The sequence below is a fragment of the Chenopodium quinoa genome, unplaced genomic scaffold (assembly GCF_001683475.1).
Source record: "Chenopodium quinoa cultivar QQ74 unplaced genomic scaffold, ASM168347v1, whole genome shotgun sequence".
NCBI lineage: Eukaryota > Viridiplantae > Streptophyta > Magnoliopsida > Caryophyllales > Amaranthaceae > Chenopodium > Chenopodium quinoa.
Window position 1 is genome coordinate 1,036,407 of NW_018742455.1, and position 27,165 is coordinate 1,063,571.

General features: G+C 40.3%; 1 protein-coding gene across 1 annotated transcript; it reads right to left on the bottom strand.

Annotated features, from left to right (window-relative positions):
• Window positions 1–314: 314 nt before the first annotated feature.
• On the bottom strand, window positions 315–4,434 carry LOC110717465 (protein FAR1-RELATED SEQUENCE 6-like). Its single transcript, XM_021896176.1, has 5 exons — window positions 3,597–4,434; window positions 3,205–3,553; window positions 2,534–2,738; window positions 1,840–2,465; window positions 315–438 (listed from the first exon to the last, which is right to left on the bottom strand). Exons 1-5 carry the CDS (start codon window positions 4,432–4,434, stop codon window positions 315–317), a joined length of 2,142 nt encoding a protein of 713 aa, XP_021751868.1.
• Between the last annotated feature and the right edge of the window lie 22,731 nt (window positions 4,435–27,165).

Consider the following 27,165-nt stretch of genomic DNA (forward strand, 5'->3'; position numbering starts at 1 on the left):
CCTTCCAAAAGGGGCAGCTGTAGAATCGTTTTCCAACATTTGGACCTCTTCGGACTGTTGTGATTCTAGCGTGCACACCATGGGCGCAAGTGACAACTTTGTTATTCTCAGAAGTTTGCTCAGTTCGTCATCATCAAAAAGGGACAACTTGTTGGCCCTTATGAGGTTTTGATGATGATGTTAAGAATTGAGCAAACTTCCATTTAATATGGATTTTCTAGTATTGTGATGTTTGCAGGTTCAGTAAGCGTTGAGGGCTGAAGTAGGAACTGAAACAGAGGAACTTTAGAAGATCCATGAGGATACAAGTAAAGTTAGAAGAAGAGTTCCATAAATGGAACTTCCAGAAGTTTCTTAACAGGAACTTCGAAACGGGTTGTAACGACCTGGTTCCGGTGTAATGCTGGGGCAAACATTAAGATCCAGAATATATCAAGACTACAGGATTCCAGAACAAGAGTTTCAGAGAAGCAACATGAAGACAGAGAAATAGAAGTATATTGCTCTAGGATTCATGTAAGTATGTTGGACATAAAAGTCGGTCTGGAACAAGTCTATATAGAACCAAGGTGAACTCCAAACAGTCAATGAAATTAGAGTAACTGACTTGTCAGGAACTCAGAGACTATCAGAGTTCAGGAACCTAATAGGAACTTAAGTATGCACGTCGTTAAAAGTCGGTTTTAATGATATATATATTTACCTTATACGTGCATATCTTTTAGGGATTTGGTTTTACTGAATAAAGATATTTATCTTCTAATAAATCCCTTTTGGAAAAAGATAAGATTGTTTAAAAAGTATTTTAAACAAAAAGATAAGTTTTGAATAAAATCTGATTTTATGCTAAGTTTATCTTATTATTATTGACAGTTTTTATTCTTAACAAAAAGATATATTTTCGGAAAACTGATTTTTAGAAAATATCTTTTAAACTTATCTTTTCAGAAAATCTATCTTTTTCAAGATGAAATGAATAATTCGAGTGTACTATAAATATGCTCATAGGAATTCATTCAAAGTTGAGGCTGATGAAGTGTAGTGGTCGTGCTTAATGGTTTTATCCTTCACCACGAAGCTAAGTCAGTCCTCCTGGTCAAAGTTCCTATCAGGTTTTGGTTACAATACGTCCAGTAAGTTCCAGACAGATTTCGAGTGTCCAACATATTAGTTTTATCTCTTTATTCATAGATATGTATTTAGGGATATTCAATGAGGTCTTGTAATGGGAAAAAGGGTTTTGAGTGTTTTGTATTTTGGGGTGAGATTGTGAATTCTCTTAAATTCACGTTTGTGATGAGTTTGAATTCTCTAAAATTCGAGTGGTAGTTAGTCACCCCGAGTGTGTCTTGGGTTGCACAGTGGGAAAAAGGAACCTGAGTGTGTCTTAGGTCGAGAAAGGAACCTGAATGTGTCTTGGGTCGAAAAAGGTGCCTGAGTGTGTCTTAGGTCTGATAGGATAGATTCTTATCAATTAGCAAGTGTCCGAGGAGGAACTTGCGAAGCAAAGGTCTGTGTAATAGGTTGTACTAGGAGAGTTGCCTATTATAGTGGAATTTGTTTATAAGTCCCAATAGGGCCGAGGTTTTACTTCCAGTTGGGCACTGGATGGTTTCCTCGTAAAACTTGTTGTGTGCTTTAAGTTCCTTTACGTTTTGTTTTTAATTTCCGCATAAGTTCCGCGATTGGAACCTACTACCATTCACCCCCCCTCTTGTAGTAGTTCATCTAGACTAACAGTTACCAAATATGACACCAGAACCATGTGCTCCTTCACTTGGAAATGAAATGGAAATACTCTCCGCTGCCTTTCTTAACCTGCATTCTTAAATTAAAGACCTTAATTGTTTCAAAGCATTACTTACAGTGTCAACAACAACATCGTCATTCACCATAGCTGCAACATCACATAGTTGTTCAAAATCCTCCATCAACCTGTTGTACCTTTTCACAGCCGCATATTTATTAGGGTCATGATAAGAAACCCCTACTCGAGTGTGTTTCCTTAAAATATCCTTCCTCCAACGATTAACAGCATACATCTCTGGTATTTCAACCACAACATTGTGTTCAAGTATCTGCATCATATGGTTGCACATGATTCCATGTGTTACAAATTTACGGCATTGACAGTTAACTTCTTTTGTGACCTTGTTAAAAGTTGCTGTCAAATACCTTCTCCGATTAGTTAACACCTCCTCACTCTTTCCTTCGGGTAAAATCCAAACACGATCTTCAACCGCATACTCAATTGTATTTTCATCCAACATTTTATTCACTTTACAATTACAGTACATCAATCGAGTACATTCTGTTTGTACCTCTTGAAACTTGTTGTCGGTGTACTTACTTTGAAAATAATTCTCCACTGTGAATCCAGTGACTATCCTCCTTACATATTTTGCACAATTTGCATCAGCAGCTGTCTTATCTCTCACACGCTTATCCATGGCCTTCGCATACTTCTGGGGAATTCAAAGAGTTTGGTTTTACGATTAACATATCCATCAAAGAAACTGTTAATACTCTCAACCCGTTGAGTTGTCTTCATCCCAGCCTTGAAATATTCTTTCATGAATGCCGGAACCCACATATGACGCTCAACATAGAGGCTTGCTAGCCAATCATTTGTTTCCAAATTAAAGTCATCAACTAAAGATGCCCACCTTGTCTCAAATTCATCAACGGTCAGACTTTCATAGACTATAGCCTTCAAAACACCCTTGAAATATTTGTACCTATACATATTAATATGTCATTTAATATTCGGATATATAATACCAATTTTTGGGAATTTTGCTAAAATAAAAATAAAACAGTAAGACATAAAACAAGAAGAAGTTATTTAAATCAACAACTTGGTATTAAAACAATTCATCTCACCAGATCATACTTTAATCTAGGGGCCCTATACTAGAGCAGGCCCAGTACTAGAGCAGGCCCATGGCTAATGACTAATTACTCAATATTGATTATGTATTCTACTTTGTCGTTATACAAGACAATGACTTATTTTTTTGTTACATTACAATCCATTAATTGTATATAACCTTATTACTCATTATTAAACTGTTAGATGTACGTAAGAAAAAAAATTTTCAGGAATGAAAATAACTTCCAAGAATGAAATGTACATATTTGGATGATTAAATTATAAACAATTATAAGTATGAAGGAATAGATAAACACAATTAGAATACTTACCTTGCACATTTGCCCAATTTCTCAGGAATTTTTCTCATAATGTGCCAAATGCACCATCTATGTCGCGTAGAAGGCATTAGCTCCTCTAACGGCTTCCTCATGGCGGCCGCCTGGACAGTGAGAATTGCAGCCAATGCGCATCCTAACAATATGGTTTGTCCGTGGTGGTTTACACCCACAAAATTAACAAATGGTAATTCATACTCATTTGTTAGATACGTGGCATCAAAACAGACAACATCACCAAATTCTTCATATGCGACACGGCTACGCCCATCAACCCAAATAACATCTCTCAAACGGCCCTCTAGGTCTAAGCGTTCAGAGTGATAGAAATTGTTGTTGCCATCTTGCATTTTTTTTAAAATAATTCATCAACGTTGCTGCATCACCCCCGGCCATTTTGAGCCTCCTTTCCTTATATACAACATGCGACAAGTCTTTCACAGTAAATTCAAGGTTATCAAGCCCTTTCACCTCAGCCACAAAGCAACCATGAATCTGTGCAATGGGCACACCTTCTTCAAAATAGTCAAGCAACCTCCTCCTAGTTCTTGAGGTAAGGCCCCTCATTCGATACTCTTTAACTAGCTTTGATTTACGTGGTGTCGGGTTGTGATTATGTTCCAAATGCACTTTCTTAATCTCCCACTCCCCATCATGATTAAGACTAGCATATACCTTTGCCATACACTCGCATTTTTTAGACTTTCTCTTCCGTTGGCTTAAATCATCCACACACACAACACCCCCAACCACACCGCCTGAACCAGATACATCCATAGACTTTGCCCTTTTCTTCGCTTCCCTTATCGCTCTCATATCCGGTCTACCCCAACATTCACACTTCCATGTAGTTGTAATTCGTTCTCTTACCTCGCCTTTTGAATACACACCTTGTGGTCTACAGACTCCAAATCCCTTTTGTTCGGCATATTCTTTATAATATGACTCGACATCTTGCCAAATCTTAAAAATCATTCCAACCTTAGGGGGTTCAACACATTTCATAATACTCACGTCATTACTACCAACAACAGTGTCTAATGTCTCTATTGTGTTAATAGGAGACATAAATTGATTATTGTTCTCCTCCTCATAGCCACCCTCATCTCCGACTGTGTTGAAGGGAGACATGCATTGATCACCATACGGGTCATCAATGCCATCTTCACTAACAATCTCATGAACCTCCACATTTTCACTTCCTTCAACCATATTATCAACCATTTTATGTATCAAATCGTTTTACCTCAAAGAGGACCTGCATGCATTGTGTCAAAGTCACTATACCGTTTACATAATTAATTCTGTGTAAACCGCTTAATATTAATTTAATCTACACACATATACAAGTAAAACAATTAACTTCAATTCAAACCATTCCACAAATTCATTATTATAATATTGCATGTATTACCCACAACACCAGTAAGAAATCCACATCACCGGTCTTCAGCTTAACATCCTCAGGTTTTTGCCAACGGAGAATAGTACGGTCATCAGACCACATCAACAACCTAATCTCACTTGGTGAAACATCAACTTTCCCAGCATAGTCGCGGTAGATTTTATCAGCTCCTAACAACAACCGAAAAATTGGTGTGTCCCTCTTTCGTAACTGGGGGATCCGCTACATCAAGATCGATGTCAACTGGAACCCTAATGAGGTCCTCCTCATGGAAGGGCATATCTTTTATCGGACTAAATGTGTCCTTCACAGTAAAGGATGGAGCAGCAAATGGACCCACTATGTGAAAAAATGAATTTGGCACCGGTTCAAACCCGGCCTAAGGCACCGGTTTGAACCGGTGCCAATGTGGGGGGTGCCAAAAAGGGGTTTAAAAAGGCACCGGTTCAAACCGGTGGCAAAAATCGAAATTGGCACCGGTTAACCGGTGCCAAAAAGGCCAACTAAAAATTATTTCAAAGTTTTTGGCACCGGTTAACCGGTGCCAAAAAAACCCCAAAAATCAATTTTTTTTTTGTCTTTTTTTGCTTAAAAATTAAATAAACTGAATTAAATAAAAAAACAAAATATAAATCAAACATCGCAATCAATATAAACGATTCTGTTTAATATATATAATCAATAAAATTTTACAGCATAGATCAATAAAAAAAAATTTACAACATATAAAAAAAAATACAACATATAAAAAAAAACTACAATATAAATCAAAAAAAAATATTACAACATCACAATCTAAAAATCCCCATATTCTTGATTCTTCGATTATGTATACCTGCGCCAATTAAAACATCAAAAATAAATTGATTAAAATGAATAAGCTGCGAAAAAAATTAAAAAAACCCAGAAAATAAATAAAAAAAATCGAATTAAATCGATTAAAATAGAAACAAAATCGAAAAAACCCAGAAATCAAAAAATCAAAAGAAAATCGAAAAAATAAAAACAAAATCCCAGAATAAAAAGGAAAAAACCCAGAAATCATAAAAATAAAAACAAAATCGAACAATTAAAAAACCCAGAAACCAATTAAAATAATAACAAAAACAAAAAAAATTGAAATCGAAAAAACCCAGAAAAAATCGAAAATCAAAATCGAAAAACAAAAATCAAAATAAGACAACGAAAGTAAAAATCGAAACACAAAAATCAAAATCGAAAAAAAAGAAAAACAAAAATCAAAATCGAAAAACAAATATCAAAAATCAAAATCAGACAACAAAAGTAAAAATCGAAACACAAAAATCAAAATCGATAAAAAAGAAAAACAAAAATCAAAATCGAAAAACAAAAATTAAAAATTGAAAAACCCAGAAAGCGAAAAAATAAAAACAAAAACGAACAAATAAAAAACCCAGAAATCAATTAAAATAAAACAAAAACGAAAAAAAATTGAAATCGAAAAAACCCAGAAAAAATCGAAAATCAAAATCGAAAAAAAAAATTCAAAAATCAAAAATCAAAATCAGGAAACAAAAACCCAGAAAACAAAAACCCAAAAAAACCAGAAATCGACAAAAAAAAATCAAAATCGCATAAAAAAAAACCTAAATTGAAATCGAAAAAAAAACCCAGAAATTGAGGGAGGAGGAGACGTGTTCGTGGTGGTCTCCGTGGTGGTGTTGCATGTGCTTGCGATGGTCTCCGTAGTGGTGTTCGTGGTGGTCTCCGTGGTGGTCTTCGTGGTGGGCTTGAAGGAGAAGGAGACGCGGTAGCTTAGTCTTGAAGGAGAAGGAGGAGATGAGAAAGGGAAGGAGGAGATGAGAAAGACTGGTTAAGTGGAGCGAAAGAGGAGGAGAGGAGAGAGAAAGAGTAGGAAAGAAGAGGAGAGGAGAAGCGGCGAGAATGAAGAGTAGGGTTTGGGGGGTATAAATATGACCGAGTTTTTTTTTTTTGGCACCGGTTTGGTCTGAACCGGTGCCTTTTATACTTGTGTAAAATGGCGCCCAAATTTGGGCCGGTTTAGGGCACCGGTTTGGCCTGAACCGGTGCCTTTATAGGGGTGCCTTATTGTATTTTTCTACTAGTGACCTAAGGTAGGCATTACCTTTTGCACTTCTTTAGTGTCTCCTACCTTTTTAGATGTTGGTCCACAAAACGGCTCCATTTCTAGCTTGATATTTGGAACAGCATCATCGTCTACATTTTTGTTGCCAGAGGGCTCACCCAACTCTCCCATTTTTTGCTTCACACACGGTACCTCATTCTTATGGTCAGGGAATTTAATTTGGGCATCCGCATTTTTCATGAGGGTATTGATCAATAGTGATCTGGTTTTTTGGTACTTTTTGATTATCCTCTTAGCCTTTCCATCGGCTAAGTTGATGGGTGAACGGGGAGGCTTGTTTGTGTTTGGCATTTTGCTTCTTCAGAATATAGACTGTGGTTTGATTTTTTGAAGTTGGAATGTACTCTCAATATTTGGGTTTTTGCCTATGTGGGGAAATACTCAATCCCAGTCATACCTTTTATAGGCGCCAATGCGATATCCCACACTTCCCTCCATTCATTCCACCATGGCGCCAAGATATAATGCTGTTGGTTTGTATTTTATTACTTAGGGCAAATTTCCCATATTGGTAAATTAAAACAACACTGTCGCGACAATTTGATAAAAATATCTTAATTCACCAACAGGACGCTAAAAAAAACTAATCATATTTGACAACATGGTCTTATCAAATTGTTCCAACTACATTTTAACATAATACCTTTTTTGTTGTCGTAGATTTGCATAGAAACATCCTAAATTTTATTTATCATAGATTTGCATAGAAAGATCCCAAATTTCATACAAGGAAATATATCATGTGCCAATTTATGAATTTAATTGAGGCGAATTAACATTTTAGGAACCCTAAATTAAATATTAGGAAATAGAACAGACTTCATTTTTTAAGGATTTCAAAACCGGATCCCACTTGTTTTGAATTCAATCCACTTGGGTGGTATCAAATCGAACATGTTTAGTAACCTAATCCAATATGGTAATGGAATTTCAAATTCGATCCAATTTGACATTATTTTCGGCTAACATATTCTTCCTTTTATTTTTCTTCTGATTTGGCTTATAAGGGCCATGTTCTCATTGACTGCACTTATTAGTTAGTGATTTATAATCTACGGATTAGTGATCCCATATCTTATGTAATTAAGCATAAGTGTATATACAATTACACAAATATGCGTATTCATTTTAAAAAAAGATTTACCCCTATTATAATTATTATTATTAGTATTATTATTATTGTTAGTATTATTATTATTATCATTATTATTATTATTATTAACAACATACCAATCTGTCAATTTATCCAATGATTAAGGCCAAAATATAACAATTTGCAATTGTGGTGTACGATGTATTAGGGTTTATCACATTAGGGTTGGGCAAAGCTAGTTTTATTACACGACGTGTACACTTGAATATCGAAAGCAAATGGAAACAATAGGATTTCTTTGACTGGTGTCTTATTTCCCGCGCATAGGACAATGCAATTTACTAAATCAACAATTCACACTATACCTTTCGAAGCCGTAACCCTACCCTACTATTATAGAGTTCTCATGGCTATTATCATAAATGAATTCCCAAAGAGATATACTGTCTAACCCATAAAGATAGTTCACTTATTTCGTGAGTGTTACTTGTTCATATTGTCTCATATTGATATACCTAAGATCCAGCAGAACAAATAGTGCGTACGGTTCCTCAAAAACAAAAACATTAGTGGACATATTATGTACGAGTAGTTCGCATGATCGGCTTGGGTCTAATATAATCAGGTCGGGTAATGTAAATTTCCAAACAGGTCGGGTCGGGTGTTCATTTGAAATCAGGCCGGGTGTTCATTTGACACCAGGTCGGGTGTCCAATAAAAAAGCTCTTTCCGAAAAAAGCTCATCCAATGAGGTTTTTCAATCAGGTTATTCATTAATTTTTACGCAATGACACTTATAACCTCAATTAATTTAAAATCCTATCTAAACTACTTACACTACAATTTGCTTATTGGTCATTTCACAAACTAAATCGTCTAAGTTATCGGCTACTTACCAAACACTCTTATACAAGGGTGCCTTTTTATAATGTTAGTACGTTAATAAGTCATGCCATTTATGAGTACAATTACAGGAAATTAGTACGTTAAGAAGTCAGATGTTAGTTGCCGTTCAATCCACCCTTATCCTAAAATTGCCACATATGAAAGCCACTTACGTTAAGAACAGATTATTTCCTACTTTTATTTCCATTACTCCAGATGGAGAAAAGCCAATATCCTTATTGCCGTTAAATATGCTAGTGGCAGTGCGCAACTTAGGCCTGCTACAGAAGATCAAGTCATTAGTCTTCATGACTTCTTCAGCGGCGTCTGCTGATGATACGATAAGGACTGGTTTGCTCCCAAAGTAGAGCAGCATAACCTTGCCATATCGTCGAGACAATGATCGAAGAGAGCGATGAAGTAACAGATCAAGCTGGTGGAGGTTCCCTAGGATTGGCAGCTTTGGCGGCGAAGGTGGCGGGTTTTTGCCAGCTTTACCGGGTTTTGAAGAGAGCCTCTTGTAGAACATTATTACAAAGAGCATTAATGGGAGAAAAAAAGGATGGAAAATCAGTTTTTGCGAGAATTGTAGAAATGGATTGATTATTGTTTCCATGTTTTTTATCTGATATTGCTGAAAAAGAAAAGGAGGGAAATTGGAGTTTTTTATTTACTGAAATGGAATATTAGCTTAACGAAAGTAAAAATGTCTGAATGAACTATGTAAAAAAAGTAGCATAATCTGTTTAATTTATATCATAGAAGAAAAACAATAATGTCTGAAGTACGAAATCTGTTCTTGAATAATGATTACAATTATTTCAGCAACGAAAATTACATTAAGTAGGAAATAGTGTAAAACCTCTACGTATGTAAGAAATCTAATATATTCTAATTTTTTTTTTTTTTTCAAATTAGTTTATGAAATTTTTTATTAGGAAATAATTAAATTTGTTTTTCAATAAATCCTAACATTTAAATATAATTCAAAATTCATTAAATCTTAACTGCTCAGTTTTAAAAATCTTTGGTTGTCATTTTTCAAATGACAGCCATAGAATCATTGGTAAGAACAAAGAAGAAGAAAATATTTTTAACTTTTTCAAAAAAATAAATACAAATAAATTACCTAATTTTGAATATTTGCAAAAATTATACCTGTACATTTAATTTTTTTTTTATAAAATAAATCAATTCAATTTTGAATACTTGCAACAATTATAAATATATATTTAATTATTTTTTAAAATAAATCAATTTATTAATAAAAAGTCATATGTCATCTAGAAATAAAATCTAAATCTAACAAATACATAAAAGAGAATTAAACAAAGAATTCCTTCATTAAAGTTATGATCAAATATAAATTATATTTCCTCAAAAAAAAATATAAATTATATAACCTTGATAAATTATAAATTAAATTTTGTAAGCTAATAATATTGACATTGATAAAAACTATATTCCTCCAGGTTTTTTTTTTTGTTTTGTTTTGTTTTGTTTTGTTTGGTAAGTGTAACAAATTTACTGGCACATATTTTTAGGCTAATTCACATAAATTAATACTCCGTACGTAAGAGGTAAGTGGGGATAGTTGGATTATCAAAAAGGAAAAATTAGAAAAAATAATCTCAACTTTCATCAATTTTGGTAGGATAATCCCAACTTTAAATTATTCTGGAATAATCCGAACTTTGGGGGGTCTTATTTTTCTTCAATCTCAAATATCTTTTACCGATTGAATGGGTTTTTTTTAAAGAAAAGTGACACGTGTCATACGTTAATTGATTAAAAAAATTATAAAAAAAAAAGAAAAAAGAAAAAACCATCACCAAACCAATCCACCCACCCACAACCTTATCTCCGGCGGCTGCTGCTACTCTTCCCTCCCCCTGCGTTGGTTTCCCCACCCCTAACGCCGATTTTTCCCTCCCCTAACACTGGTGATGCGACCCACCTTCCTCCCCTCCTTTTCCGCTGCACCATCACTCGATTTCCAACTGCCACCACCACTTGAGACTCCTTTTCGAGCCACCGCCACCACTCAGAACTCACTTTAAAAAAAACACTCCCCAACTTCCGAAAACTCCCAAATACCCTTTCCCCACCTTCGAAAACCCAAGCCACAAGGGTTTTCGACGGTGATGAGAAAGTGGCTGTTGGGAGTTTTCGGGAGGGGGGAGGGGTTTCGAGGGAATTGTAGGTGGAAGTGGATCATAGCTCTGACATAGGGTGTTTGGGGGGGGAAAGCGAAGCACTGTTAGGGCAGAGGAAGGGAGGAGTTGGCGCGGTAGGCGGTGGCAGGTGGTGGTGGTGGTGGTGAGGGTTACAGTTGCAAGGTAAGGGATTAAGGGTTTTCTGGTTTTTTTTAAATTTTTTTAATTTTTCTTTTTTTTGGACCAATTGCAGCTTGACACGTGGCTCATAACCTGTTACAACAGGTCATTGACTTTTGTTGACTAGTTTGGGATTGAAGAAAATGAAGACCCCTCAAATTTCGGATTATTCCAGAATAATTCAAAGTTGGGATTATTCTACCAAAATTGATGAAAGTTGGGATCATTTTTTCTGATTTTGACTATTAAAATTTGTACTTCCTCTTGTTTTTTAACTATTGTCATTTTGTGATTAATCATGCAATTATGATGTTTGAAAAGTGAATGTCAAAATAAATCTAACTAGATCCCACATGAAAATATTTTTTTAATGAATAAATCAAAAAATTAGGTCAAAGAAGATTGTGTCAATAGTGTAAATGTAAAAGTCCAAATGGTATAATTAAAAAACGCAGAGAAAGTAAAAGAAAAAAAAGTATAATTAATATTTTATTGAAAAGTATTGCACAAAAATGGTTTAACGGCTTGTGATTTGATGGTTTATGGCCTAAAACGCAAATCACATTCTTCGATTTGGTCTAAAAATACTGGGATATATATCTCTAAAAATTTTACAATAATCTTTTGAAATATGACTACCATAATGTTTTAATGATTATATAGTTCATAATTGACATATTTTTTCCAAGTAATTATTATATTACTTTATTAATAGTATTATCAACTTTTTTCTAATTTATCAAAAATTTAGTTTCAGTAATGTAATTTTTATTCTTATTTTATAGTTTTTCAAAAAAAATATTTATTTTATGTTGAATTAAAAATTTTCATAACTTATATTTACATCATACATATTATAAGAGTAATTGTGGCCATTTTATAACGTGAAAAGAAAACCAATCATATTATATATCATTAAAATAATATGGTAGTCATTGGTCATTTTTGAAAACTGCACTGCAATTTTCCAACGACACTCTGAAACTACCCAAACCACAACAACAGATTTCTCCAACTCTTATGACTTCGATTTCGTAATATATAACTTTTAATAGCAGGAGAATTAGTTATTGACGATTTAGATTTAAAAAACCACAAAGACTACCAATATATTGTAGTCATTAATTTTCTTACAATACATTATATTATATTACATAGTAATATAGAGACAACAATAATAATGGCAATGACCTACTCCAATTACTCTCTAAACACATGAATCATTCCAGTTGATTACATATTTTTTTTTTTAATGTATATTTCAAAGCAATGGTTTTGTGCGTGTCACTAATTTGATTTAGAGTGTAATGTGCAATGTAAAAAAAAGTTAAATAAGTTATGGTGAGATGGTGACTTGAAATTAAAGATGGAAGTGTGAATGTAAAAATTTAATTAATGAAAATGACCTAAATAACACGCGAAACATGTGGTTCATCAGCTTCATCTAATTATGAATGTCACAACCTAAAGCCCAGATCATTTCTTTATTCTCATTGTAGACCTTGTTAATAAGAAAAGCATTGTAAAACTTTTGGTTGGTTAGTACGTGGTTTTTCTATTTGTAAATCCATCTTTGATTTGATATTATAGCATAGACGGAGTGTAATAGATTTTACGTGGTAGAAAAACCAAAGAGAAAGAAAGAAATATACTACGGAATAGGATATTTTAAATATTAATTCAACTTTCGACGGATTTTATTTTGGACTTCTAAATATACATGAACATTGGTTATGAAAGTGTTGTTAAAAGTGGTGTGTATATTTTCATCAAAAAATAGATAAATTTATAAATTCAAATTGTGCTTTAAATAAATTAGCCCCAGTTATTTTTCAAAAAAAAAAAAAATAAAAAATAAAGCCCCAGTAAGAAGCCCTTTCCCTAAATAATGTTGGAAGATTATCTAATTCCCAAATTACAGCTACTCTTTTTTTAATTCCCACTTTTTAAAAAAAGAGTAGCTATAATTTGGGAATTAGATAATTTCCCAACATTATTTAGGGAAAGGGCTCCCTAGTAAGAGGATTTATTTATTTATTTATATTTTTTTTTTTGTGTGCTATGTAACACATATGCTAGGATGTACATTAATTACTATTCTTTATTCTTTTATGCAGATATGCTGCTTTTTAAAACAGCATTGTCTAAAGAGTATTATTGTCAATTAAATTGGACCGAATTGATCTATGAAAGATTTGAATCTAATAATACACCTTGTCCTTATTACCTAAAAAGGAAAAAAAAAAAGTAAATGGGCATCAGCAAGATTTGGAAGGGCCCAAAATCGTAGTTAGTTGGTATGGGCTGCATTTTTAATGTTTTAGGTGAGACGTCAACCTTGTCTAATTGTCTCTAGTTTTTGTTTTCCAATAATAATGAAGAGCTTTTGAACCTATGTGTGTAATTATACATCTGTACAGCAGTTAAGCAATATGAATGTTTTTTGGTGTTTTGATGTATGTTTTGATGTTTTTCTGAGTTGTTAATACGTCCCTTCAAATAATTTTTATCAATCATTCTATCTTTACTTTTAAGATATTATGGGCACTGTTTCGGGGTTTTCTGATGTCCTGCGGGAGAGTTACAATTCCGAGACTGGAACCGGACGCCTGTACCTGCAAAACAACGGAGACTCCTGGTGGTGGGAGCTCCGCCTCCAACGGTCAAGTTAGTACTTGATTAAGGAGTAATTAATGCGGAAATTAAAGTGATTGGGTCTCTCTAGGTGAGAGTGTTTAATGTGAGTTTTTAGCGTAATCTCCCTTAATGAGGATTAAGGGAGGTATTTATAACCTTGGGAAACGTGCCCATCCTAGGTTTACGTTAACCTAGGGCTGATTGGGCTTCCCTCGGAAGTTGGGCCTGGGTGGCCGGTTTCTCCATTAGGCATGGAGTATGTCACGTGTCATGACATAATAGGTCAAAGGTGGACGAATAAGCGTGTGCCACGTGGCAAGCCCTGACAGTTCCAACTGGGGGACACTTGGCAGGACCTGATTGGCCCACGTGGCGCATTCCGATTGGTGGGAGCAAAATCCCCTAATCATTTGCCCCTCACAGGTGGCACGTGACTGGTCACGTGTTACCTGTGACAGGTGTCGCACTGTAACAGGCGACGGCCTGCTACAGGTGTCACTCGGCGAAAGGCCGAGAGATTCTCCCGCCCAAATTTTGAATTCTGGAAGTGACCCTTCGCCTTCTCACTTCGCCTATATAAAGGAGTGTTGACTTCAGTCATTTTCACACTTGAGAACTTTTTGAGAGAACATTCGGACCCCTGAACTTGCTCTGACATTTTGGACCCTTTCTGCCTACCGCCTGCTCTGACAAGCCGACTGCAAAGGATTTTCAGAACTTCATCAATCGTCACTCGTTCAGGTAACTGTCGGTTCTCTTACTCTTAATTTTCTTTTTATTCTTTTTTGAAATGGCACCACAGAAGCACACGACACGACCTAGGTTAGTGATCAGCCGATCACCGGGGACGGCTGAATCTAGGACTAGGAGTGCCGCCTGCCCTTTTCCGGACCCATCTTTGCCCTTTATACGAAGTCCGACTGTATCTGTGTCTATGCAGAGCATGATGGCCAGAACAAAAAAGACTGCCAGGATCTCAAATTCAGACGGCTCCTCCCACAGGGTGCCGATTAGTGAAACATCTGACCAGGCGCCAGATGTGGAAGTGAAACAAAGCGGCTTGAAAGCCGGCAGTTCTGAGGGAGGAGTCAAAGTGACCCCTTCCCATTTTACAGTTGACAATTCTTCATTCTCTCCTGCTCCTTTTAAAGGAGAGGAGGCGGGCCCCTCCGGGAGAGGGGAGGAGTCGTCCTCTTCGGACTCGTCAGAGGACGATTCCGAGTCTAGCTCTTCTAGCCATGCTTCCTTGGACACAGAAGAGAAAAACAGTCGCCTGCAAGAGGCGAGGCTTTCTCACGCAGTTGAGAAGGGGGACGATTCGGCAGAGCCATCCGCCTCTCACCGAGAGCAAAATACCCCCTACTAATGCACGGTACCTCGGGGCCGGATCACAGCCATGCAAGAGAAAGTGGAGAGCTTTATCGCAAACCACACAATGGGCCCCGACTTTTTAGTGTTTGTGCCGGATCCAGAAGACACAGTCGTCTGGCCGGCTGGTACCAGTTATGATAGCGCCTGCTTTGGCTGCTACGAGGCGGCCATCAAGGCTGGGCTGCGCTTCCCACTACATCTGGCTGTTCAGCGGATCTTGGATGGGTATGAGTTGGGGCTATGGCAGTTAGCCCCGAACTCCTGGGTCAACGTACTCGGCTATGTGGCCGGGTGCGAACTGCAGGGGGTGGAACCGAGCTTCGAGGCTTTCGCCCACATGAACTACCTCAGCCGGACCCCTAAGGCAGGCGGTACCGGCTGGTATCAATTGACGAGCCACAGGGGCTACCTCATGACGAGAGGTAAAGCAAACAAATGGAAGGACTGGCGGAGCACCTTCCTCGTCATTGAGAGTTCAGACACAGAGCTGAACAAGCGCTTCAACAGGTGGAACAGGAATCCGCCCCTTCTTGCAGGCGGCCGCAGCATGCCGCTTGTTCCCCCCAAGGCTAAGAAAGAGATCCTAGATAAAGGACTCTTCAAAGTAGAGTCGAAGGTGAACTCTACTTCAGGGGTACGAGAGCAAGTACCCCTGCACTGCGTCCCGAGCTTCAAATGGCTCTACGACGAGTACTTTTTGGCCGCCTGTGGCCTCAGCAGTCGGTGCTCAAGAGGTAGTCGGCCTGTCGAATACTCTGTTGTTCCATGCATTTCTTGTTATTACTTATTAACTTTGCTATTTGTTTTTGCAGCGGACACTATGAGCAAAATTACCGCCTCCAAGACTGCGGCGGCCATGTTGCGGGCCTCCATCATGCAACAAGCTTCAACCGACTCCCCCAACAAGGGGGCACCCTTGGTGGGCTTCGAACCTTTCACCCTCTTTTGGAGTTGTGTTTATGCATATACTGACTTTTTTCTTCTTTTTTAGACGGGTGCTCCAAGAGCTTCTTCTTCCCAACAGCCGGACCCCAAGGCCCGGAGGACGACTGTTGCGAGCTCTCCTGGTTCTGCCAGGAAACATGCGGCGGCTGAGAAACAGCCGGCCACTTCTTCTAAAACTCTAGCTGGGCCACTTAGAAGTATGAAATTGTCTTTGTAAATTTTAGACTTGCTCCCTTCTTTACTAGGTCTAATCCGCTTGTTTATGCTTGATGCAGCCGGCCCTCAGGAGCCTGACTTGGTCGAGGTGGCCAAGTCTATGATCAAGGCCGTTCCTCCAGCTGAAAGGGAGGCGGTCAGGGGTGTCGGCACCCTTGACCTAGACGGGATTGCAGGGGTCCTTGCTGAGGTACACTTAGCATATTTTTGAGTATTTGAATTCTAGGACGCCTGTTTTCTTTTTTTTTTGGAAACTGACGCCTGTTCCCCCTTTTTACTTAGGCCCTGCTCCGAGTGAACGGCCTTCGCAAGCCGCTTGACCGGAAGAACAAAGAGGTAAAGGCTGCAAAAGCTATGGCCGCCTCTGACTGTGATAAGGCAATGTTTCAAATTGCCCTAAATGAAGTTCTGACCATTGATATTCTTTATTATCAGGCGCAGGCTACCGCCGCTATCCGGGCTCAGTTAGAGGCGGCCCAGAAGAGGAATAGCGAGCTGGAGGCGACCATCAACAACCTCAAGGCCGAGCTGAGACCTCTTCGCCAAAAGATGTCCTCATACGAAACCTTGGAGAAATCCTTGGCGAGCGTAAAGGTACGCCTGGTGACCCAAGAGAAGAGTCTTACTCAGGAGCTCTCGGAAAAGGCCGAGCAAGAAAAGAAAGAGCTGGTCCGGGAGATGATGGAAGACTCTGCTCAAATCCAGCGCATGACTTGGGGCCGCCTCTTCCCCAATGCCGACTTTTCCTCATGGGAAAAAACGTACCGCCAGTGTTCTGATAGATATAATCAAGAGATCCTGGCGGCTGCTGAGGAAGAGGCGTTGGAGGAAGCGTTGGAGGAGGAGGAGCCGGTAGTGGCGCTTGTGCCGCTTTGGGGTAATGCATCAAAGAAGAATGCAGCTGAAGCCGAGTCCAGCAAGAAGAGTGCTGACCAGGCGGCAGCTGCTAATATTGAAAATCTGCCCCCTTCTTAAGCTTTATGTCTTCTTTCCACGGCCTGCGTGTCGTTTGTTTTGTATTTACTCGGCCAGGGGGCCGGGGCTCTGAATATTTTGCCGGTCTTTAATGATCGGCTTCTTTTTAATGAATTTTTTTTGTTTTGCTTCAAATTTGTTTAAGTATTGAATATTTTGATATCCAATTGTTCACTATACCGACTGTTTTACATGGCCGATAGTTGCAGACAGGTACGGATAGTTAGTCACGCCGCCTATGCCCCTGGACGACTGGTTGTCTGTTTCCAGGCTAGACGATCAGTCGGCCATTTATCCAATCGGTATTCGAACCATTTTAAAGACTGGATCCCCTTTAGGCAGGCGGTCCTGTCATTTGTAAATTTAACCAAGTAGGAAAGTGGTCTGACCAAGTAAACATGATTGTTACCTAGTTGCCAAGGAACTGAGTAGTAGAGGTATCAAGCGGTGGGTACCGGTTGTTCCCCTTTATTCGCCAATGTTTGTTGGCTTTTAACTCATAAGTTGTTAACCTAGCAGGAGTAGTGGTTGAGAGCCCCTGTTTGCTAAAAACAGGCGGACAAATCATACCTTTTAGGCTCCATACTAAGTTTGAGAGTGACTATGAGTTAACTTTGGTGTTACTCAATCGCTGTCACTCGTGTTGAGTAGTAAAGGTACCAGGCGGCGGAGGCCGGCTGATCCTTTAGATTCGCCAATGTTTGCTGGCTATTAACCCGAGTGGTTACCTAGTAGGAATAGGGGTTTGAGTGCCCCTGTTTTCCAAAAAACAGGCGGTCTACTCAAACCTTTTAGGTTCCATACCAAGTTTGAGGGAGTGACTATGAGTTAACGTTGGTGTTACTCAGTCGTCGTCACTCTTGCTTGAGAAGTAGAGGTACCAGGCGGCGGAGGCCGGCTAGACCCCTTGATTCGCCAATGTTTGTTGGCTATTAACTCTAGAGGTACCCCCTGCATTTATCCCAAGTAATACAGGCGGTCATCTGACTCAGATGTCAACTGCTACCACTGATTTGGTTAGTGATAGAGTTATCCTTGTCTCAAAAACGGCTACGTGGTTGCCCTTGGGGGCAGTCGTATAGGTGCCGTGTAATTAGTTTATAGAGCAATGTTCCACCCAAAAGGGAGCTGCTCTCTGCGACAAATTTCATCCAGAGGGATGCCGCCGGACGCCTGCTATGATGTTGGGACAGGTCGTATTAGTTTTGAAGATTGGATCAGTTGGCTGGGCGCCTGGTCTGATCATTCGGCCTGTGGCCTTGGTTAGTTCTTGGTGAACGTAGGTGCTAAGTAAAAGGAGGGTAGCCGCCTGTTTAGGCACAGGGTCGGCCAGACCCTGATCATTTTTAGTTAAGTATAAGGGGGGGGGGGTTGCTGTGTGTTTGGAACCAGTCGGCCCTCTTCTATGGAGAGTAGCCGACTATATGTCCAGACGGCATGCCCTTATGGTGAGAAAATGGAGAGTAGCCGTCTGTAAAGGTACAGACGGCATGCCCCTCTGAAGATAGAGTGAAATACTCAATGGAGAGTAGCCGACTGTAAAGGTACAGACGGCATGCCCCTCTTAAATAAGAATAAAAATTAAACTTGGAGAGTAGCCGACTGTTTGTCAGTAGGCGTGCCCCTCTTAGTACCAAATTGAATAGTAAGTGCAAACTTTTATTAAGTAGCTCTAAACTATTTACATCATTCAAAAGAAATATTTCTTAAGATTATCTACATTCCAAGTTCGAGGCAACGGTTGTCCGTCTGGTGTTTCCAGACGGTAGGTACCGTCCCTGACTTCTTCACAAATTCGGTAGGGTCCTTCCCAGTTGGGAGTTAGTTTGCCAGACTCATTAGCCCTACCAACTGCTTCCATTCTTCTAAGTACAAAGTCCCCCACTTTGAGTGGACGCCTGTGTACTTTTTTGTTGTATGATCTAGTCATTCTCAGGCGGTAAATTTCATGGCGCAAGACAGCATTGCCCCTCCTTTCAGGAAGTGAGTCTAATGCCAGGCGCATGGCTTCCCAGTTTGCCTCTTCGTCATATAGCATTACTCGAAGAGTCGGCTCGTAGTGTTCTATTGGAAGAACAGCTTCCGCACCGTAAGTTAGGAGGAATGGAGTTTCTCCAGTCGCCCCTTTTTCAGTCGTCCTAATGGCCCAGAGAACATGTGGTAATTCATCTGCCCATAGGCCGCCTGCTCGTTCAATCTTTTTCTTGAGACCGTCTGAGATGATTTTATTAAAAGCTTCTACCTGGCCGTTTGCTTGTGGACCGCCGACAGATGCAAAGTAGTTTGCAATTCCTTGGTCACCCAACCAGCTTTTGAGAACAGGCGTCTCAAATTGGGGACCATTATCAAAAACCATAGACATGGGAACCCCGAACCGAGTGATGACATTTTTCCAAATGAATGAAATTACATCCTTCGTCTTGATTCCCTTTACAGCCTCCGCCTCTACCCATTTAGTGAAGTAGTCGATGGCAACAAGTATGTACCTCCTTCCGCCTGTAGCAGGCGTATATGGACCCAGAATATCCATGCCCCACTTAGCAAACGGTAGTGGGCTATGAATAGTAGTGAGGTCAGTAGCCGGACGGTGAATTAGCTTGCCAAACCTTTGGCACTTGTCACATTTTTTCACCATCTCCATTGCATCTGCTTCTATAGTAGGCCAAAAGTAGCCCTGCCGCCTTGCCCGTTGAGCAAGCGTCCTACCGCCTATATGAGAAGCACAGTAACCAGAGTGAAGATCGTCTAGTATCTCTTGTCCCTTTTCTGGAGTAACACACTTTAAGAAGGGTTGAAGGTACCCCTTTTTGTGAAGTTCTCCTTTTATTATTTCAAAACTGGTTGCTCGTTTTTTCAGTGCTGCCGCCTGTTGATGATCATCCGGCAGGGTACCCTTTGTCATATATGCCCTGATTGGATCCATCCAGGTTGAGCTTCTGTCTAGGATTGCAATAGGTTCTTCCTCAATGCTTCTCCTAACCATTACTTCCCAAAAAACAGTTCGAGGAGTATCACAGGAGGCGGATGATGCTAATTTCGAAAGTGCATCCGCCTGGTTGTTTTCTGATCTCGGCACTTAGATCAGATGGAAATCCTCAAGGGAGCCGACTGCTTGTCGGACCGCCTGTAAGTACTTGATCATGACCGGATGGGTTGCTTCGTATTCGCCATTGTACTGACTCACTATCAATTGTGAATCGGAACAGGCGTCTATTTTTCTTGCCCCTGCCGCCTTGCACATGCGGATTCCGGCTAGTAAAGCTTCATATTCTGCCTCATTGTTTGAGGCTTGAAAACTGAAGCATAGAGCATACTCGTACCTGTCGCCCTCTGGCGACTGACATATGACGCCTGCTCCACAACCATTTGAAGTAGAGCTTCCATCCACATATACCTTCCAGACTTGGTCTGGAACTTGAGAGTCAGGAGGACGAGTCATCTCAACAATAAAGTCAGCAAAGGCTTGCCCCTTCACTGCTTTTCTAGGCTCGAAAGTTACTTCGAGGCTCTGTATTTCTATGGCCCATTTGATCATTCGGCCTGACGACTCCATGATGGTCAGTGGCCGCTTGATAGGTTGGTCTGTATACACGACGACTGCATGTGCCAAAAAGTAGGGCTTCAATTTTTTAACAGCCATGAAGAGTGCAAGACCAAATTTCTTCACTAAGGGATACCTCAACTCGGCATTTTTCAGTACATGACTGACAAAGTAGACCGGGAACTGACAGCCGTCTCTTTCAGCAAGGAGAACAGCGCTTAACGCATGCTCAGAGACGGCCAGGTACATGTAGAGTACTTCTTTGGGCAAAGGGCTGACCAGCCTCGGCAAGGAATGCAAGTGAACTTTCAATTTCTGGAAGGCCGCCTCAGCATCCGGCCCCCATTCAAACCTTGCCTTTTTCTTAATTGCCTGGAAAAGGTATAGGCATTTGTCGCCTGATCGGCTTAGAAATCTTCCCAAGGCCGCCAGACAACCTGTTAACTTCTGAACCTCTCGGATGGTACGAGGCGACTGCATGTCAATGACCGCCTGCACCTTCTCAGGGTTCGCCTCTATTCCTCTCTGATTGATAAGGAATCCGAGAAATTTCCCAGACTCAACTCCAAAGACACATTTCTTGGGATTAAGCATGACATGGTGTCGCCTGAGTGTGGCGAAATTTTCTCGGAGGTCCGACAGATGATCTTTCTGAAGTTTAGACTTGACAATCATATCATCAATATATGCCTCGACATTTCTCCCAATCTGATCAAAGAACACAGTGTTTATCATTCGCTGGAAAGTGGCCGGGGCATTTTTAAGACCAAACGACATGACCGTGTAACAATATAACCCCTGATCAGTGACGAAGGCCGTCTTCTCCTGATCTTTCTTCCATAAAGGAATTTGATGGAAACCAGAGTAGGCGTCCATAAAGCTCATCAAAGCATGGCCGGATGTTGAGTCGACCAGGTTATCAATTTTAGACAGAGGGTAACTGTCTTTGGGGCACGCCTTGTTTAAGTCTATGTAGTCTACACACATTCGCCAGGTGCCATTCGACTTTTTAACAAGCACCACATTTGCAACCCAGTCTGGGAAGTAACATTGCCGAATGAACCCTGCATCAAGTAATTTTTTAACTTCGGCGGCTGCCGCCTGACTTCTTTCTTCGCCATGGTTCCGCTTCTTCTGCCGTACCGGCTTCTTTTTTGGATCCACGGCCAGTTTATGTACCGCCAGTTCAGGACTAATGCCTGACATTTCATGGACTTCGAATGCAAAGATGTCCTTGTATTCTTTCAATAGTTTGTGAAAGTTGTCACCAAGGTCTCTCAGAGTAGTCGTCCCAACTTTGACTGTTCGCTCAGGACGTGAGTCGTCTAAGATCAAGTCCGTATGCTCACCAGCCGGCTGAGGGCGGAATTCATCCGACCACTCCTCTGCCAATGATTGCTATTTTTTGTCTTTTCTTGCGGCCCCTGTCTGGGATGCTTTTCTCTTCTTGCCGCCTTCTTCTTGAACAGGCGCACTCTCCTTGACATTGTCAAGGTCTGTTTTTCCACCACTTGACCCAGTGGCCATAACAGTGGGCTTGACATCCGAGAGATAGCACTCTCAGGCCATCTTCTGATCTCCCCTTAGGGACCCGACTGTTCCATTATCCCTCTCAAACTTGAGCAACATAAGAGATGGGATTATAACAGCCTTGGAATTATTCAGGGTTGGTCGTCCCAGAATCATGTTGTAGGCCGAGAGTTCTTCTACTACCAGGAACCGGACTACCATGTGTCGTCCTTCTCCTTTTTCGCCCAGGCGGATGGGTAAATCCACTCGTCCCAGTGGGTGGACGACTCCTCCTCCAAACCCTACTAAAGGGTGGGATGCCGGATGTATGCAATTAGTCTGATATTTTAGTTTCGACAGACATTTGCTACTGATGAGATCTGAGGAGCTTCCGGTATCTATGAGGATTCGGCCAACTCTCTGGTTGGCCACTTTACATTCAATAACGATAGGGTCGTCATGCGGCCCTCTTACCCCTCCTAGATCTTCTTCAGTGATGACAATCTCAGGAAATGAATATTTGGAGGGTCGTTCTTGGTGAACGGAATTTACATCTAACCGTCTGATGTTGTCTTTGTTGCCCCTAATAGTGGGGCCGCCTCCTGAGAAGCCGCCTGCAATGGTGTAGACGACTGCATCATCTGCATCGGAGCTGTCGGCCTGTTGATTCTTTTTGGCCGACTGCTTTTTTGAGGAAGTGTTCCCCGTAGATTTCTTGACATAAATGTCAAGATCACCTTGCTCAGCCAGGCGGTCCAGATACCGCATGAGACTGATGCAATCATTGGTGTGATGACCAACATCTTCATGATAAGCACATAATTTTTCTTGGTTCCGGTTGTTTGCAGAACCCTTCATGGGGACCGGCTTCTCAATTGAGATCCGTCCCTTGATTTCCTTTAGGATAAATTGGCTATCCTTGTTAAACGCATACTTTGGGGAGTATGGTTTGAATTCTTTTTTCTTTTTCTGGGCCGGCTGTTTAGAGGAATCAGCCGCCCAGACCTCTTTTCTCTTCTCGTCTTTGTTTGACGACTGTTTCTGTCGTCCTTCTCTTTTGTCAAACCTTTTCCCGTCCGACTGTTTTACCGTACGACAAAGATCAGTCGCCTGTATATAGGCTTCCGCTTCAATCAAGGCCTCTTGAAGAGTCGCCACCCTCTTTCGGACCAAATCAAATTTGAAGGTCGACCCGTCCTTGAGACCTCTGAAAAAGTCAGTATAGGCTACTTCATCCGGTAACCCTTGAATCTGTATTCTCATCAGGTTAAACCGCCTGATGTAAGAACGAAGCCCCTCCTTATCGCCCTGCTGAATTGTTCCTAAATCAAGGGTCGTCTTCTTTGCAGGGATGTTCATGGCGAAGTTGGAGGTGAATAAGTAAGCAAGCGTCCTGAAGCTATTTACACAACCAGTCGGCAGGTTGCCGAACCATTGTTGTGCGATTCCTTTGAGAGTCGCTGGGAAACACTTGCACCAAGTGGGATCATCCTACCCTTGAAGGTACATCAGGTTGGTGAAGGCCATAAGATGGTCTTCTGGGTTAGTAGTGCCGTCATAGGCGCCTACTAATACATTTTTCACTTTGGCCGGCTGAGCGGCTTCAGTAATTTCCTTGGAGAAGGCCGACGGCTGTTCACCAAGTCTAAGCAACCGTAGCTGCCAGTCCATAGGTTGGACATTTTTTGCTGCATGTCCACCAAACGGAGGTGGCTGTAAAAAATACTGTTGTTGCGGCACAAACGGTAAGTTTGGTACCGCCTGGTCGCTATGAAAGCCGGACTGACGGGAGGTGCCGCCTGACTGACTCTCATGATACGACTGAGTATGCCTCATTGAGGTATTTCGCAGACTGTCTTGGAAGTTTGAAGTAGAGGCCGACTCTGACAATCGGTCACTCTTCTTCTGCTCTAGCAGTAGCCGAGCGTCTGTATATGATTTCCTCGACCCGTCTGCCTGAATATGACGAACAGGTTTCCTATTTCCTGGAGTAGGAAAACGGTATTTTGTGAAATCAAGGGCAGGTGGCTCCCGCTTCCTAGATTTAGGATGAGGAGTCGCCTCTCGTCCTTGAATTGGTTTCCTCTTCAGTGAAGTGGAGGGTTTCTTAGCCGACTGCTCCTTGTCCAGAGCAGGCGGCTTCTTGTTGATCAACTCTTGAATTTCTCCCTTGAAGTCCCTCATGAAGGTCATGAGTTCATTCCTTGTGATGGGAGCAGACCCATCAGTCGGCTGCTGCCGAACAGGCGGTGCGCCTGCTGGCTCGCTTCCTGTATGAAGATGTTCCCTTTCCTTCCTTTCGGTATGACGGGTACGTCGGGCCCTTAGGGTCCCGTCTGAAGCTGTGTGAGCTTCAACTTCAAATTAGTTCTCAGTATCGTGGTCCGACTGAACTTGAGGGTCGTCTAGGGGACGCCTCTCTTCAGGAGTCGGTACAGACTTGGATGCCATCTCAGAAGTACTCTCCCCACAGACGACGCCAAATGTTTCGGGGTTTTCTGATGTCCTGCGGGAGAGTTACAATTCTGAGACTGGAACCGGACGCCTGTACCTGCAAAACAACGGAGACTCTTGGTGGTGGGAGCTCCGCCTCCAACGGTCAAGTTAGTACTTGATTAAGGAGTAATTAATGCGGAAATTAAAGTGATTGGGTCTCTCTAGGTGAGAGTGTTTAATGTGAGTTTTTAGCGTAATCTCCCTTAATGAGGATTAAGGGAGGTATTTATAACCTTGGGAAACGTGCCCATCCTAGGTTTAGGTTAACCTAGGGCTGATTGGGCTTCCCTCGGAAGTTGGGCCTGGGTGGCCGGTTTCTCCATTAGGCATGGAGTATGCCACGTGTCATGACATAATAGGTCCAAGGTGGACGAATAAGCGTGTGCCACGTGGCAAGCCCTGACAGTTCCAACTGGGGGACACTTGGTAGGACCTGATTGGCCCACGTGGCACATTCCGATTGGTGGGAGCAAAATCCCCTAATCAGGCACCCTAATAATAATAATAAAGATATATTTAAGGGTTGATTTACTGAATCATGCTTTAGGGTAAAATTATTATATATACCCGGATGTACTGTACACCCAATCAACACAAGGTTAGTTTTTGCTCTTTATTAGAAGATTAAATGAGCAACAATCATCAAAATGAAAACAAAATACTCATGGATACATTGTGCATCCGAATGTATACAACAATCTCTCGCTTTAGAGTGCCCATGTATTTTTGTAAATAATGATATATAGAAGGATAAAATCCTTTTTTTTAGCAGTACCAAATAGAACACATTATACCAACAAAGTGTTGGCCCTATTAACAAATTTCTTACCTTAGATTTAGAGCTCATATGTTAGAATCCTATCAAATTAGCATATTTGGGGGTAAGGATTCTCTTACCCTCTCCTCTGTTCTTAAGTGACCTATAAACATTAGGTTTAATAAATCGTGAGGGTTGAGGTCGTGTCGCGGTCTTCCTTACTAATTTAAAAATAAGAGAGTATAATGCTTAATTAAATGCTTTCTTGATAAGTGTGAGCAAATGGGAAAATTAATGAACTTTGAGATTTGCCCTAAATTGCTTTTTGTAAGTCAATTGTATTAATTAGGATGTAAGAGATGGAGGGATGGTTAGTCCCACCATTTCCCCCCCCCCCAAAGTGGTTGATTGGGGGTTTGACTCCTTATCCCCCCCGTCCTATTCATGTGATAGGGGTGGGGGGTCGTTCCATGTGTACCTTACTGATAAAAAAATAAACATAAAAAAAAAATTTAATTGTATTACTACGTAATAAATATCTTGGCATTTGGGCTTTAATTAACTTAATAATTGGACCCTAATACTCTTGAAAAATTTGGGTAATGATTTAACAAATTGATTCGATTACTATTTATGGTAGAGTATTTATACAAAACCTAAAATTATAAGATATTTGTAAGAAACAATATTCCTAAAAAATATCTTAACATAAAGATTCTAATTTAATAATATCTTAAAATAAAAAAAAAACTACATAATATCTTGAACCATAACCATAATCCTAAAGTCCACTAAATAATATCTTAACATAAATAATAATCCTAAATATATTATCTTTACCGCTAACACACAAGTAACCCCTTCGACCTAATAACCTCTTACCAACCCATTAACCCCTCCGACGTAGTAATCCTTGACCGACCAAGTAATCCCTGACCAACCTTGTAACCCCTGATCGCCCTAGTAATCCCTAAGGCCGACCAAGTAAGCCCTGATCGACCTAGTAACCCCTAATCCTACACCACCCTTAAACTCCACACCACCAGCAACCACACCCATCCAACAACCACTTTCGTACCCACTACCCCAAGCCACTAGCAACCACTCCTAGCAAGCATGCCACCACCAAGTCCCGTACCACAAGCAACCACGCCCAAATCCTATGGTGCAGCCAGCCATATGAAACTTTGTAAAAATAATGAAAGCAATATGGAAAATTTATCAAAACATATATGTATCGATATTGATTATATTTCATATCTCTAACTCCCTCCCACAAATCCCTTAATAAAAAAAAATCACCCTTCCATAATCGTAACAACAAAAATACGACCGTTGTGATTGAAAATTCTTCTTTGTATTGAAGTCAATATACACTAATCTAGTGATGTTGCCTTCAAAAAAGTATGTCTTTTTTTTTTTTAATTGATCAGAGTGTTCACATTTTTCGAAGTCATCAATTATCATTACAATGCGATTGTCTTTTCTTCTCGAACACTATATTCTGGTTTTCTTGATCAAAAGTGAGCTCCAATCAAATATTGATTTTATTTTGTTTATTTTTTGAGAATGGGGTACAATTATACTTTTATGTAACTCTGGATTCGCCACTGCTTTATTGAAGCTGCAAACTTGGGAATATAAGTAGATCATTTTAGTGG

Excerpts from the sequence above, each read along its gene's own strand:
- LOC110717465 (XM_021896176.1), bottom strand. The coding sequence starts at position 4,434 with ATGGTTGATAATATGGTTGAAGGAAGTGAAAATGTGGAGGTTCATGAG. Across the intron at positions 2,739-3,204 it reads AAATTGGGCAAATGTGCAAG|GTACAAATATTTCAAGGGTG; the intron begins GTAAGTATTCTA and ends TAATATGTATAG. Across the intron at positions 2,466-2,533 it reads GGATGAAGACAACTCAACGG|AAGTATGCGAAGGCCATGGA; the intron begins GTTGAGAGTATT and ends TGAATTCCCCAG.